Source organism: Callospermophilus lateralis, chromosome 14, assembly GCF_048772815.1.
Source record: "Callospermophilus lateralis isolate mCalLat2 chromosome 14, mCalLat2.hap1, whole genome shotgun sequence".
NCBI lineage: Eukaryota > Metazoa > Chordata > Mammalia > Rodentia > Sciuridae > Callospermophilus > Callospermophilus lateralis.
This window is the reverse complement of record NC_135318.1, coordinates 93,130,230-93,145,891: the sequence shown is the minus strand read 5'-3', so window position 1 is coordinate 93,145,891 and position 15,662 is coordinate 93,130,230. Positions and strand designations below refer to the sequence as shown.

The following is a 15,662-nucleotide window of genomic DNA, read 5'->3' as shown; positions in this document are numbered from 1 at the left end:
TTTCCTCAAATGTTAAATGGAAACACATAATACCTATTGCCAAGTCGGACATGGCCGTGAAATGAGACCCTGCCTTTCTGAGGCACTCAATAAGCATGAACTCCTATCACTGCCAGCATCCCAGGTTGGAATGCATTCCCTGCTTGGAGTCTGAGTTCAGATTCAGGTGGAGATGTCTGCTTTTTTAGAAATGCTACTGCAGCAGCAGCTCCACATCAGTCCCAGGAACTCACCACAGAGCCCACATTCCAGTCCTGAGCCTTGGTAGATGAAGGCAGCTCAGAGAAGTTTATAGGGACTTCAGGTTCCTTTCTCCCCTGGAGGCACAGCCCTCACACACCCAAATGCGTGCTCAGAAGATTGAGCCTGCTGTGGGTGTACAGGAAAAGGGACACAGCTCCATACTTGAGCTCAAAAACTGAGATCCTGGTTGACACCGTAGGGACAAGTATCAGGAGGAAAGTAAGAGATGAGAACTTGACTTTTTCATAGGAACCAGTACTGACCTTGACACCTCCCCAGGCCTGATGGGAGAGGAACTCCACTGGGCTAGGGGTGCCTGTCTGCGCTGGAGATCGAAGCAGGAAGTCCAATTCTGCTGCACTGATTTCCTGGTTCATGAGGAGGATCTGCAAAGGAGGGAACATGACACCATATTTCTTTAGCTTGTGGTGGCCTCAGGTTCAGGGGATCTTAGGGATTGTCACTCAGTGTAATTATTGCTGCCTCTAACACTAGAGCTTGCCCATCAATTTTGGTTATTTAGAGAGGATGGAGAGGAAGAAAGTGTATATTTATGCAAATTACTCCTATGTGCATCTGTTTTCAACCCCAATATCACAGTGACTTAAATATACCCAGTGGATGACTATGTATCTTGGTTAGCAGGCATTTATTATGTATCAATCATAAATGCCACGGAGTATGTGCCTGAAATTTAATTGAGCAGATGACACATACAAATGACATGATTTGAGGAAAGTGCCAAAGTGACATATGAACACACGCAAAATAGAAACACACATATGAATCAACAATGTGAATTTATGCAAAATAGAAGCACATATGTGAATTAAAAATAGGAGAGAGGTTCCTGAACAAGGGAGTGGCCAGCAAGCCAGAGGAAGGAAGGGTTTAAATTGACTAAATTTTCTATAAGTCGTCCCCCACACCCCCAGCCCCAGCCTCCGCCCCCAGTACTGGGGAATACACCAAGGGGCCTTGTATTTACCAGGCTAGCATTCTATCACTGAGCCACATCCTAAGTCAGTTTGAATTAGGTCTTGAAAAGCTGAGAGATGGGAATATTGAACAGGAAGGTAGGACTTTCAGATGGGGGGGGGGCGGAATGAAAAATGCAGAGGCTTGGAAGGGAATTACAACAGAGTGTGCAGGAGGGGAAAAGCTTTTGGCTTGGTTAGAGACATGATTTTCAGTGAGAGGTAGAACCCCTGTATTTTCAAAGTCCAAGCTATCATTTAGGCTGGCTTGGGAATTACAGAACATGAGAGGACTAAGAGATGCTCACATCTATGAGCTTGACTTTGGAACGTGGAGTCAACACAAAAATGATACAATATCTGATTTTGGAACTGGAAGTGGCCTTTGAGATAGTCTAGTCTGTGCTACCAAGGTATATATTGAAAAAAAAAATTCCCAATTCTAAATAATTAGGGGGATCAGTGAAAGGAAGTAAATTTTTATGACTTTTTGATGTTGAAATTAAATGGAAGACCAGGGTTTCTCGTTCAAGATGCAGCAATATTAGAAGTCTCCAATTTTCCCAGGCCTTTAAGAACCAAAGCTGTTGAAAATTTTCTAAGGCCATGGTTGCTACCATGTCTTGTGTGATTTCTTAACCCGGGAGAAGGTTAGGTCAGTAAACTTATTATCTAGATAAATATTGATGGAACAAAACTTCTGATGGCATTGGAAAATCTTCTAGTTTTCAGTATGGCCCTCTAGTTCCATCTTCGGTGCCAGTTTTGATTGACTGGTAGTGGCTGCTGGAGGGATATTTTTAGAAGGATCAGAGCTCATCCAGGATCAGCAAGAAAATGTACCATGATTGATTCAGCGTATCTGTCATGAGGGGGACAATGTGGGGGCAGCATGCATGTATCCTATCGGAACTTCTTTGGGAAGAGATGTTACAAGAAGAAAGTTTCAGGGCTGTGGCATGACTCAGACAGTGGTGGAGCACTAATTTAGGCCCTGGGTTTTATCTCCAGCTAGTGGGAGGCAAAAAAAAAAAAAAGAAAATTTTTTAAGACCTGATGACTGGGCACTAAAAATGACCTATCTTTTAGAAATTATTATTTTTTTTTTGTTTTACTTTTACCTGAAAGGTGAGTTGGGCAAGGTAGGTCAACTTATCGCACTCGAAGAGTCCGCAGGTCGTATACTGGTACACAGAAAAGGTTATGTTGTCTATTAGATTGGTGACCCGTTCCTTGAGGCTGTCACCAGGAGCGGCCTTCTCTACAGCCTTCTGAAAGACGATGCAGAAGGCCTGAGGACAGAAGGGTAGCATCTTGGTGACTTACGTGAACCTCCTTTTATTATATGAGGGGTCAATTTTTCCAGCCCACCCAATGAAAACTTATCCCAGTATATCTGGGGAAGACAAGAAGAGACAATGGTAACAAGAGAAGATGCTTTAGCTCTTAGTTTGCTCAGATGAACAATTAGATCGCTACGGGGCTGCCACTGTTTGAATGTAGTTTGTGCCCTATGAAAGTCATATTGGATTTTTAATCCCTAGTGTGAGTTATTAGGAGAGTGGAAGCTTAATTTGACTATGGAATTAAGAGAAAGGGAATTTGGGAGGAAGGTAAAACTGGATAAGATCATCAGGGTGGAACTCCTAACGTTGAATAGAGATTTTTTCTTGTGGGTGGGGGGGGGAGGGTAGTACCAGCGATTGAACTCAGGGGTACTCAGCCACTGAGTCACATCCCCAATCCGTAATTCTGTAATTTATTTAGAGACAGGGTCTCAGTTGTTAATGCCTCGCTTTTGCTGAGGTTGGCTTTGAACTCGTGATCCTCCTGTCTCAGCCTCCTCAGATGCTGGGATTACAGGAGTGTGCCACCGCACCCCCTAGTGGTGGATTTATAAGGAGAGAGACCAGGAAACACACATGCCTTGTCCCACTTCAATAAGGACGCTGCCAGCAATAAGGCCATCACCAGATGTGGCCTCTTGACCTTGGACCAAGAACTGTGAACAGAAATAAAACTCTTTTCTTTATAACTTCCCCAATCTGTGATGCTATTGTTCTTTTAGTAAAAGAAAAGGATCAAATACAAGGACACACAGAGAAGAGCCCAAGGCTTTGATCAGTGAAGAACAAACATCCAGTAGTCAATATACTTTAAATTCAGTAAGTTTTTGTTGGATAACTACCTGAATAGAAAGTAGACACAGCTGGGATTAATGATGCTCTACAGCATGGGATAAAATTCTTGGGGGCAGAAACAATCCTCTGTTACAACTTTGTTGAACTGACCCTTGCACATAGCAGGCAGTGAGAATATTTTTAGTTAATGATTTTTCCTTTGATAATGATCAGAGTCTTAGATATTATTTGTTCTTTTCCTATTAATTTTGCAGTCATTTGAAAAGTCCTTGAAAAGTGTCCTTTTTCCCTTATGAACCCTTCTGCAATGGTGGGAGTACAGCCAGCTTTGGGTTCTTCTTTAGAACTATATATTATGGGTATGATGAGCAGTAAAAAAAATCACATAAGTTAATTTTCTCTTGTTTTAAACTTAAATAATGACTCCTCGTAAAAGTGAATATTTGAAATGCTACCCTTCAAGTGTGACATGAATAGAACAAATCCTTAAAGAAAATAAAAGCCAAGATACAATCGGACCTTTTAGATTCTTGGTTCTGCAGATTTCTAGTTTCTTCTCTATTTTCCTTTTGTGGTTTTAAGAAGAAGAAAAAAGAAGAAAAAAATCTAAAGTCTTTTTGAGACCAAGTATTTGAACCTAGATGGAAACCACATAAGATTTGAGTCTTAGTAGTTCTTCATTTGCAAAATAGGAAAAAAATGTGAATTTCTCTCTCCATTCACAGATCCACATTTCTTCTTGTTAACAAAGCCCTTGGAGTCTTCATCTCAGCAAAATCTTCAAACCAATCCATTGTGATGTTTGCCTTCACTTGGTAGATTTTAGGTGAAATATTAGTTGACTATGAGCTGATGAAGCCATAGCTCTCTAGAACCACACAGAGCAATTTGAGAAGCTTCCATGTGCAGAATAGGTCCATGGAGATGGATGGGTACTTTTCCAGGTGGTTGCTATAGCTTTCTTCTAAGGCTCTATCAAAATAACAGTAATCAGCAATGAACCTCGAGTTACTAAGTTTAAATAAAATGATTCCTGATTCAGGAAGAGAGTTAAGGAAAATGAAAAATCTGGATACATCCAGGATATTTTCTTTACACTAAGCTCATTTGACTGTCTTTTTTTTTCCATCCCTGTTTCTCTCCCTTTGTGGTTATGAACAACTCTGGTGCTGGGCCTGATCCTCACTCCCACAGCTTTCTCCAGAAGGTCTGTTCTGCCCACATGGTCTGGTTATTGACTTACCCTCCCCTGGTAGATACTCACAAGCTTTTGGAACATTTTTAGGGCCCATGAGTGATTGCCTAGAGTTTTGTCTTTCCACTTGTATAAAAATAGTTGCATTTCTCAAAATCGAGTCCAGCTCTGTGCATATTATAGGTCTGAAAAAGAATGGTTGAATGAATGAATAAATTTGCTCTGCTAATGCCCAAGAGAATGAGGGACGCTCTAGATCAAGACTGTCCAACTCAAATGCCTCCAGGAACCAGGTGTACAAGACCAAATAGGGAGGAGGAAGACTACCAGGACACAGAGGGCAGGTGCCCACCTAGGGAGAAGCAGCTACAAATTCATCCCATGTGGAATGTGAATACAATGTTGTCAATCTTCCAAATTTTCACGAGAAGCCCCAAATTGGTATATTTATGTGAATTCTCTTTATATTATTGTAATATTATTTGTGGTGCTGGAGATGGAACCCAAGTCTGATGCATCTAGGTAAGCACTCTACCATTGAGGTATACCTTCAGACTAATCCTCCTTATTTTAAAATATTGGTAACCTACTCAAGTATTTGAAAAGCCTTCTGTGGACCAAAGAGAAGAGATCAACAAGACCTTGGGTTCCCTGTTTGAAACCCGTGATCTGTGTTCATCTTGCTTCTGTCTATCGGATGATCCCTTTCCCATCTCATGGAGAAATGGTATTCCTCAGTCATGCCTTTCTATAAAGTGCACACAGCAGCTACACTGGGCCTCCCATCAGTCTGCAGGATATCCTAGGGAGGTGTCCTCTTATCTATGACACTGTGGTGCCTTCTATGTATGTCTCCCAGCTTTTGGTTGAGCTTTGAAGAAAAAGTTACTTTGCTTTCATTCCCATCTTAACCACATGTTGAACTTCAAGTTCATTCAAAACTTGCATTTGGATGAATTTCTGCTTGTGTAAAAGCAAGGACAAATATTTTAACGCATTCTTGCTCAAAACGCTTTGAAAGATGGGACATGTGGCTCCTGGCACACTGGTCTTTCTGGGGTTTTCATACTCTGAGAATGTCCCTCCTTTGTGTGCCAGAAATGAGAACTGCAAAATTGATCCTCATATGAAAATCGAATCTGTAGAAACTCCAGTAGCTAGCTTTTTAAAAATCAAATCACAGGAGACTTTCAAATGCATTGTTCTTTTGAAGACCCATCCCACAGCTATTTATCACTCAGAATTTCCATCTGTTTTCAATGATCTAGTTGATCAATGAAAGGTAGTTGTCCTTGGCAATTCTTCATAACAACATGGCGACCCAAAGTACACCTTTTTCTTTTTTTTTTTTTTTTTAAAGTAGTGCTTCAGAGTTTCCTAGATCAGGATGCTGTTGCTGCAGAGCAACTGACAACATGTTTTAGCCCATATTTTCATGAATTTCATCTCAGATCGTTTTCCAAGTCACCGTGGTAGGCTTCTGATAGTCAACTTCAACTACTCTTGGAACTAAGGAGATGACCCTGTAGTTAATAGGCTTATGCTAACTTTTATATCTGTTTTTGAAATATCTTATATTTCTTTCACATGTTTTCATAATCTGACTATACAGCCAAGGATCGAGTTTCTCCTAAAAACATAAAATATTATAACCACATGTCTTCCAATCTGCAGAGACTTTGAGTTAAGGGAAAAGGATTGGGAAATGGTGAAAACCCTCTCCAATTAAATGAGCCCCAGGTACTGGGGGTCTTCTGATTTCTCAGGTATTCATCACCATATCCACACCTTGACCTCCACATGATGACTTAGCATGTAATACACATACTGAGGAGTGTGTGTGTGTGTGTGTGTGTGTGTGTGTGTGTGTGAAATCTCTGTGTCCATATACATATGTTCTCTCTGTCTCTCTCCTATTTGTGCATGTGCATGTCCTCTCTGTTGGGTCAAACCAATGAAGTTGCTCAAAAACGTTTGATCTCCTCTTAATGCTTCTTTAATTGTGGTCATTTGATGAATTCACTAGGGGAGAATGATAGTTTCCGAGGTTCACTTAAAATTTATGGGTTTTATTTTTTCATGGGTAAGATGAGTTTAGTCAGCACTTGAAATTTGCTAACAACTTTGGCTTCAGGAATATTGCAACAACCATAAAACAGTTGCTTTGGGGATATTAAAGTAATAAGAAAAGTAATTTAAAGTTGACTGTTATGATGGCCTGCACTGGTCTTTCATCAGTACAAGTGGTGTGCATATTCAATCCTCTCTGGGGACAGGAATAATTTCTGACATTTCTCTGATATCCTCGTCCACACATCCAACATGCACACATCCAGTAGCCACCCGTACTGAATTTGCTTATGGAATGAATGAAGCTAAGCCTTGCTGTGGCACCTGCTTCTGTTCCAATGAATTATATAAGACTAAATTAAAGAAATGAGGACCTATAACGCAGGTCTGAAGCCAATGAAGCAGTACTCCTGGCCTTGATCTTCAAGATCTGCCGTAACTAATGAAGCACATGGATAAGCTCTCATGGGAAATTACATTAGAGACCTAACACCGCTTGATTACGATTATTCAAAAAAAAAAAAAAAAAAACTCCAGGTATAAATCACCTTGAGAGAGAACTGATACATTGGGTGTATCTTGCTGAGGTCATTCATGATGAAGTAGAGCAGAGAGGCTTGGGCAGCTGCTGGCCGATAGTGCTCTCTGGCCTCGTTGATTTTTACTTCAGTCACCCTGGCTTCCTGGACCTGTTGAGAAAATAAATAGCAGGCCATTGTTCAAACTAAATAGGGCTTCCAGAGAATCAAGCTGATCTTTCTGTGTGCGTGGTGTGTGTCTGTGTATGGGGTGGAGTGAATGGAAATGGGAATAGTGGGAAGAAGTTGGAAAGGCCCTGTATCAAGCTTGAATGGAAGGACAGTATTCACAATCTTGCTCTCACAGACTGAGCTGTCGGTTCTCATAGTTAGGAAATATGCCAGCTTCTTAGCTCCGAAAAAATATATATATTGCTTTAAAATGAACTCCATGCCAAGCAGTGGAAGTCCATGGGAAGAAGCAAAATAATTTTCTTTAAAAAAAAAAAAGTTTAATGAAATAGTGAATACATAAATTCACAAAGAAAACCTCTTTTAATGGAGTATTTTTATTTTCAGAAAATTTCTTATCACCGGTAAAAATAAGAAGAGAAACCTAAGCAACAGGAAGAGAGATTTCTTCAAGAACATGTCACTTAAATACGAACCTCAATGCTCTCTGCCCTCAGACTCCAAAATAGAATCAACTACTGATAACTTGTGAAAGTCCACAAGAAAAAGCAATGATCCCTATTAAAGAGGTTTTCACAAGAAGAAGAAGTGCTAACAAAGGGGACAGTTAGAAGGCCTCTTCCAATGAAGTGAACACCTCCTAAATCCCAGAAGGATTAGCACTCTGAGAAATGAAGATGACTGAACAACTTAAAACAGAAAGACAAATACTGCATATTCTCCCTCATTTCTGGAAGCTAAAAAAAAAAAAAAAAAACTGATCTCATAAACACTGGTCTTTAAAGTCTAGAAAGGACTGGGAAGGCAGACAGAACAAGTATGTCCTTGTTCCAGAACAAGTAGATATAAAAGAAGCATATAATAAGGTCATTACCAAAAGAACAGGCATATGTGAAAAAGAACTAACTAGACTTCTAAAAATAAGACAGTTATTTAAATTAAAAAACTGTACAGGTAAATATAAGAGGCTTGAGTTGAAAAGAAAGAAACAGACTGGAAGAGAGACCTAAAGAAATCATTACAAATGCAGCTCAGAAACGAAGGTAGAAAATATGTAAGTTTATGAGACTTGGAAGATAGAATGAGAAGATTCAGACAGTCCTAGTAGGAAGAAGTAGAGAATAGAAAGAATGAAACAGAGACAATATTTGAAGTTGTTTTTTTTTGTTGTTGTTGTCCTTGTTGTACAAGGGATTGAACCCAGGGGTGCTCATTACGTTGCCCAGGCTGACCTCAAACTTCAGATCCTTTTGCCTCAGCCTCCTGAGTTGCACCATGATTTCTGACTGGAAGTTACTTTGGGAGCTATATTTGGAGTTAAGAATTTTCGAAAATTGATAAAAGGCTACAGTGCTTATCTTGAAGAAGCATATCAATCGTGAGTACAATGAATAAAAAAAATAAATTCTGACTGTGGTGAAATTCGGAAACATCAAAGAAGAAGGGAAACTATTAAAAGCAACTAAAAAAGACAAAGCTGAAAAGGAATAGCAATTAGACTGAAAGCAGATTCTCAGCAGCAACAAGACAACATTAGCTATATTATAAAACAATAACAGAAGTTGGGAGGGAATGATCAGAATTAAAGTACTCTCTAATCTTTATGCTGTTTGGCAAGAAGCAAATACATTGCTTAATTTTGGACTCTTTAAAAATATATTTTTAAAGTCACATATATTTTTACATATAAACAAAGCAAGGTTAATCCATAAAGTAAAATAAAGTGAATAGCTTTAAAATTAGGAAAGATCTATAGAAGTTACCATAGTCTCTATAGCAAGCAACATGGAGATTCCTCAAAAAACTAAAAATAGAATAACTAGATGATGCAGTAATCTACTACTGGGTATGTATCCAAAGGAAATGAAATCACATCAAAGAGATATTTGCACACTCATATTTATTGCAGCGCTATTTACAATAGCTAAACTATGGAGTCAACCAAAAAACAATGAACAAAAGAAATAATATTACATTTCCTGTGCTAGTTGGAAGACAGCAAGTGCTCAATAAATGTTCACTGGTTTTTACACAGCTGATTCATCCTCTGACCTACTCGTATGTGAGCTAGATTTCTCCTGCCCAGAGCAGAGGACTTTCTGCCATCATTGCTTTACAAACTCTTTGGTCCCCTCTGGAGAGGCAGAGGTCATAGATAAATGGCAATAAAAGCTGAGAGGCACATCCTCTGCTGAGCCAGGGTTAGACTATACCCTTCTTTTTTTGGGGATCATCACTCCAACCTGAGTGAAGAGCTGTTATCCCACAGGGGGTCTGATCTGGTTTATCTGCTCTGACCATTACTTTTCAAGTTTTCTACTTTGTCTCTACTTGGAAAAGTCTTTCATATTTGGAGAAACCCCAGTAAGTCAGCAATAAGCATATTCATTCCAAGGTTCACTGTTCCCGGGCACCGTTAAGATGTATGTGATATCTGAATCAGAATGAGTAATCACAACTGGTCTTCTGATCCCAGAGCAGGACTGGGATTGCAAAAGGGCCTATACAGGTTTGAGTGTCCGTTGGGAAAGGATGAGAGACTGGGCCTCTCTTCCTTATCAAGTCATCTTCTAGTTCTCTGCAAGGAGGAATAAAAACCTTCCAAATGTTGTGAAATGGATGAAGGAAACTATCTGCTCTAATTGTTTCCCAGGATGATAGAGAGTTTGAGAACTGAGTTTTCCTGCCCTGTCATTGAAGTTTTCTCATTAAAATCAGACTTGGGAGATTTTGCTAGTCCAGTGGGTTTTCTTAGGATGCAATCATGCCTGAATCTCAGAACTTTCACAGCAATGTGATTCCTTAGCTTCAGGGCCATTCCACAAACTATCTGAGGCATTCAGTTTGAAGTCTGATTCCCTGAACAGAAAGCCAGGACTGCACAGGGTTAAGTTTGTGGAGCCCAGATGTCAGAAGCATTTTCTAGAAAATGGAAACTGTAACACAGAAGTGGAGGTAGTCATTGCTTGGAAGAATGGTGGGAAGATGGAAATGCTATCTGTTACTCTTCTTTTTTTCAAAAAGTCAGACTGAGGGACTGAGCAGAGAAAAATCACAGGAGGACCCCAATGGGGGGCTGCCTCCCTGGACCATCTAGAATAAAGTTACCTTTCTTTCCACCTCAGCAGCAGTCTGCTTGGTGATCTCCAGATTCTCCACCAAAGCTGTTTCTCCCAGGAAGTTCCCAGATGCCGAGGAGAGGCGCGAGAGCAGATTGTCTTCTAATGTTTTGAGTGTGATTTTGAATCCATTTTGCTGTTTTGTGAGATCTGACTGCAAATAAGGAGGAAGAAAGAGTAAGGCAGAGATGCCCAGGGCATCCTATTGCTGGGGAGAGGTTTGAATTAAAAAAAAAAAAAATCATTCCTGGAGCCAGAGTCCCTGCCCTTCGAGACTGTAAAGTGGAGGCCAAGTAGTGGGGTGCTTGAGACCACAAGCAACAGGAGATGAGCAGATAAGTCAAAACCCAACAGTACCCTACACTGCTGCCCTCCATATCCACATGTGCAAATTCAACCCACCGTGGACCAAAAATATTTTAAAAAATTGTGTCTTTCGTGAACACATACAGGCTTTTTTTTCTTGCCATTATTTCCTAACAATACGGTATAAAAACTATTTGTACAGCATTGACCTTGCATTAGGTATTATGAGTAACCTAGAGATGACATAAAAGTACAGGGAGGTTGCAAGTGTGTTATATGCAAATACTATTAGACCAGTGGCTTGAAACTCAACTGGTCTTGGAATCAAGAGGGATCCTGAAACTCATCCTCCGCTCAGACAAAGGGCATGAGACTTGGGCTAATTTTTCTCTTTCCAGTGGGGTTAATATCAGTCCCTATTTGCGGGATGTTTGTGCTATCCTTAGCACAGTGTTGATATACTCAGTGTCACTAAATGTAATTGATTGCTGCGAATAGAGGGAAAGGTCAAGTTTTAGTTCTCTAGCTTGTCCTCTTTATCACCACTTTACTGCCCCCAAATGAACAGCTCTCCTATGCTTTGCTTGCATGAAACAAAACAAAACAGTAGAAACTCATCTTACCCAATTTAGTCAAGATCATTGCAAGAGCCTTCTCCAAGGCTGGAGAGAGACTGGCATCCAAGTGAATCCCACCACATTTTCCCCTTTCTGATGGTCAGGCTTCATATTCCAAGGGACTGGGCACCTTTTATTCCAGTTTTGGGAGCCAGGGAGTTAAGTTCAGGCAGCTCTAGCTCTTTTGTCCTCACGCAGCCTTTGGATCCATGGAAAGATCCAAAGGCTACATGTGGAGGCTTCAGCTGTGGCCACCCTGGTCTACCTCAGTCCTATCTCAAGACCAGAATTTGCTGCTCACTTGGCTGAGAATTCTCTGTGTCGAGCAGCTTTCGAGTTATTTAGGAATTAGTTCAAATGCCAGCTCCTCCTAGAACTCTTTTTGGTTACCACTATTTAAACTAGCCCCCTAGCTTTCTAGTATCACCCTGTTTTATTTTCTTCAAACTTCTCATCCCTGGAGACTATCATGCAAAGTGAAATAAGCCAATCCCCCCCAAAACCAAAGGTTGAATGTTTTTGCTGATATGTGGAAGCTAACCCATAATAATGAGATGGGGAGGGAGAAGAAGAGAAGTTCAGTAGATTAGATAAAGGGGAACCAAAGGAAGAGGGAATAGAAATAGGAAAGACAGTGGACTAAATCTAACATGATTTCATTATTACCCTACGTGCATATATGACTACATGACCCATGTGATTCTACGTGAGGTACAACCAGAAAGTGAGAAGTTATACTCTATTTATGTATGAGGTGTCAAAACGCATTCGACTGTTAAATAAACAAAAATAAATAAGTAAGTAAGTAAATAAATAAATAAAATTAACATGACTTTCCTATGAACACCTGTGAAAATACCTTAGAGAACCCCACCATCATGCCCACCCACAAGAATGGGGTCCGAATTAGAATAAGATATACCTCATGCTTGTATACTTTATCAAAATGGATTCTATGGTCATGTATAGCTAAGAAGAACTAATAAAATTAAAAAAATAAAGTACATTATGTGCATATACCAAAAAAAAAATCCTTATCATCTGCTGAAATGATATCATGTCTTGGTTTACATTCTTATTTTGCATATACTTCTACTAGGCCATAAGCTCCATGTGGACAGTGCATGGTTTTCTGTGGTCACTGCTCTATCTTCTGTACCTATCACCTTGACTGTTATGCAGTTGGTGCTCCATCGGTGTTCAAAAAAATAAATGATCACAGAGGCAGAGTCCCAGGGAAAGCCTGAAATCAATCCCAGGAGCACTGTCATTTTAAACCCATGTAACCTAACCTAATCGCAATTCAAGAAAAGAGAAAAAAAGAGATATTCACCACAGACTGAGTTGTCTTTCCCCTAAATTCATAAATTGAATTGTCAAAGCCCTGGCTTCCTATGTGACTATATAGGAGACAGTGTTTCTAGGGAGGTGACTGAGGTTAAAGGAGGTCCTAAGAACTCTAGTCCTGTTCTGTTGGGATTAGTGCTCTTTTGGGGGAGATGCCAGAGAGCTTTTTCTTTCTCTCTCTATGCATGCACCAGAGGAGATCAGATGGGGGAGCACAGTGCACCGTGAGAAGGTGGCTGCCTACAAGTCAAGAGGAGAGTCCTCACCAGAAAAGACCATGGTGACACCCTCATCTCAGGCTTCCAGTGTCCAGAACTGTGGAACAGTAGATGGCTTTGCTAAAGCTACCCAGTCTATGGTGTGTTGTTATGGCACCCAGAGCTGACTGAGGCACAACCCTAGCGGGGTCGAACCCACTTCTGTTACCACTGCAGATTTGATTCCACTTAGGCTGGACATAAGCGTGTGAATGTATGGGATCAGAGTCCTGGGCCAGGCCCTGCTCTTGGCTGTAGGAGTGTCCCTTTTCCTGCCTGTCCTCTGCTTTAACTCACTATATCCTCTTTTTCCTAACTTGGTGTTTCTGGGTGGCTCTATGGGATTGGGTTTCTTCCACCATATCGCAGAGTTCACTTTCTTGGTAGCAAGGAGAGCAGCCCCAACCCCTACTCCCAGAGTAGGGTGCACTGCAGGATCTAGAGCAGAGCACCTCCCTTCCTTGGGGAACACCCCACGCACCTTCAGCTGCTCCAGATCTGGCCTCTCCATGCTGACCACGGCGGCCAGCAGCTGGTCCTCCAGGCCATCTCTGGTCACGGTGAAGTTGATCAAGGTGGCCTGAGCCTGCAGCTCAGGCTGGTAGTGAGGATTGGCCAGCTTGGTGTGAAGGATGAGCCGGAATTTGGGATTGTATTCACACTCTTTGTCTCCAATTTTAATGAATCTGGAACATACAGGCTCATGTGAAGGTGGGGTGATTTCCTGTGAGATTTTTTTTTTTCAAGATTACAGCCAACAATGTGGCTATATTCAGATGTACTTTTTCTAGGCATGTCTAGTGTGCACCCTTGGGTCCTTCTTTGCCGTAATTTAGGGTTTAGGTTTGGAAGGGAACTAATTTTCCCTTGGCCACCACTTTTGATATGTGCACTGTGCAACCCTAGAGAGAGCCATTCTGGTGGTGGTCAGTACAGATTAGGATATTATGGAAAAGCTCCAGCAGATGGCAGTAAAGTGTTTGGAGGAAGCAGCATCTTGTACTTTGCACAAAGGTGTTTTTAGGCTATGATAGGTCATACTTTTTTTTTTCTTTTCCTCATGGCCGACAGGAGAATGACTTTGATGGGTGAAAATAATTAAACACATAAATGAGCATGGAAAAGCAGCTTAGGGCCTGAGCAGTGGGTGAGACTTTTGCTACAGTTGGATACGGTTTGTCCCCCAAAAGTTCACAGGCCGGAAGTTTGTTCCCCTGTGTTATGATATTGATGTTAAGAGGCAGGACCGAGTGGAAGGAGGTAATTAGGTCACAGGGGTGGAAAGGGATTTATGCTGTTTCTCTGAAGTGGGTCAGGGCTGGTGGGAGTGGATAAGTTCTGAAGAGAGTAGGTTACAAGATGAATGAGCCTGGCTCCTCAATCAGTGTCTTGCTTCCTGTTTTGCCATAGGATCTCTCTGTCCTTCTTACATGTCCTCCTGCCATAGTGCCATCTACAATATTGTGATGTAACCAGAAGGCTCTCACCAGAGGTCTAAAGGATGGCGCTGCCTGATCATGGACTTTTAGCCTCAAAATTGTTGAGTTAAGCAAAAATTATTTTCTTTATAAACTATCCAGCCTCAGGTATTTTGTTATAGCAACAGAAAATGGACTAAGATCCTAAGTCGAGCATGCCTTCATGATAATTAACACTCCCTGTCTTAGTGAGGATGGCTTTTCTACTTCTTCTCATTTCCCTTGTGCATCATATCCTCTTTCTGCCCTATTCTTGCTAAGCCTGAATCCATAATGGCACTCAAGATGAAACTGAACTGTGAACCTGTGGGCGTGGGAGGGGGGTGCTGGAAATCAAACCCAAGGGCTTGATTGATTGCATATTCTAGGCAAGTGCTCTACCACTGAACTAAGCTAAGCAGGCCTCTGCTGGGAGACAGAAAGGTGTGCTGGCTCCAGGGAGCTACTTGACAAGAGCAGAGGAGAAGAGACTCTAGCAAGAGCAGACCTCTCCACATTTCTAACTGGGGTGGGGAACCAGCTCTTCACACAGGGGCAGCCACATGGCTTGAACCTTACCGCCCTTTCTTAATGACTTCTCTCCCCAGCAGAGGTCCCAGAACAGGATCAATGGACTCCTCCAGGTTTTCAATCAGCACCACGTCTCCAGTTTCCAGGGCACGCTCGATGGTTTGCAAGTAGCTGGGGGAGCAAGTCAGGCAGTGTGAGCCTGTGGCCAGGTGTGCACTCAGAGGCAATTTAATAAGACGACCGTGGCCTCCAAGGCACGGCAGTACACTTGGAGGAACAGCTATTTGAAACGTCTTTCGTGGCCCCATTTTTTCTCTATTTCAAGTGACATTTATGTAATTTTGTACATTTTTAGAAATAGGGAGAAATTGCAAAATACGAAAAAGATTATGGAAATTCATCATAACTATATTAGCAATGTGGCATTTACTGGGTGTAACTGGACATTCAGTGATCCTTTGGTAACTGTGGGTGTTCCAGACCCCTGTGGACACCAGAATCCGCAGGTGCTCAAGTCCCTTCTATAAAGTGATGTAATATTTGCATTTAACCTGGACACATCATTCTGTATACTTTCTACATACAATACCTAATACAAAGTAAATGCAATGTAAATCATTGTTACACTCTATTGTTTAGGGAATAATGACAAAGGAAAAAAAGTCTACATGTGTCCACTACAGGCACAGTGT

General features: G+C 41.3%; 1 protein-coding gene across 1 annotated transcript in view; it reads right to left on the bottom strand.

Moving 5' to 3' along the window:
* Positions 1 to 332: 332 nt before the first annotated feature.
* LOC143637869 (dynein axonemal heavy chain 9-like) overlaps positions 333 to 15,662 on the bottom strand; it is a 187,811-nt gene continuing 172,481 nt past the window's right edge. Inside the window, exons 20-25 of the mRNA XM_077105175.1 lie at positions 15,019 to 15,141; positions 13,464 to 13,668; positions 10,445 to 10,609; positions 7,175 to 7,315; positions 2,342 to 2,512; positions 333 to 629 (exon numbers count right to left, since the gene is read on the bottom strand). Coding sequence (XP_076961290.1) covers positions 333 to 629; positions 2,342 to 2,512; positions 7,175 to 7,315; positions 10,445 to 10,609; positions 13,464 to 13,668; positions 15,019 to 15,141 — 1,102 coding nt within the window. The remainder of the gene's footprint in view (positions 630 to 2,341; positions 2,513 to 7,174; positions 7,316 to 10,444; positions 10,610 to 13,463; positions 13,669 to 15,018; positions 15,142 to 15,662) is intronic.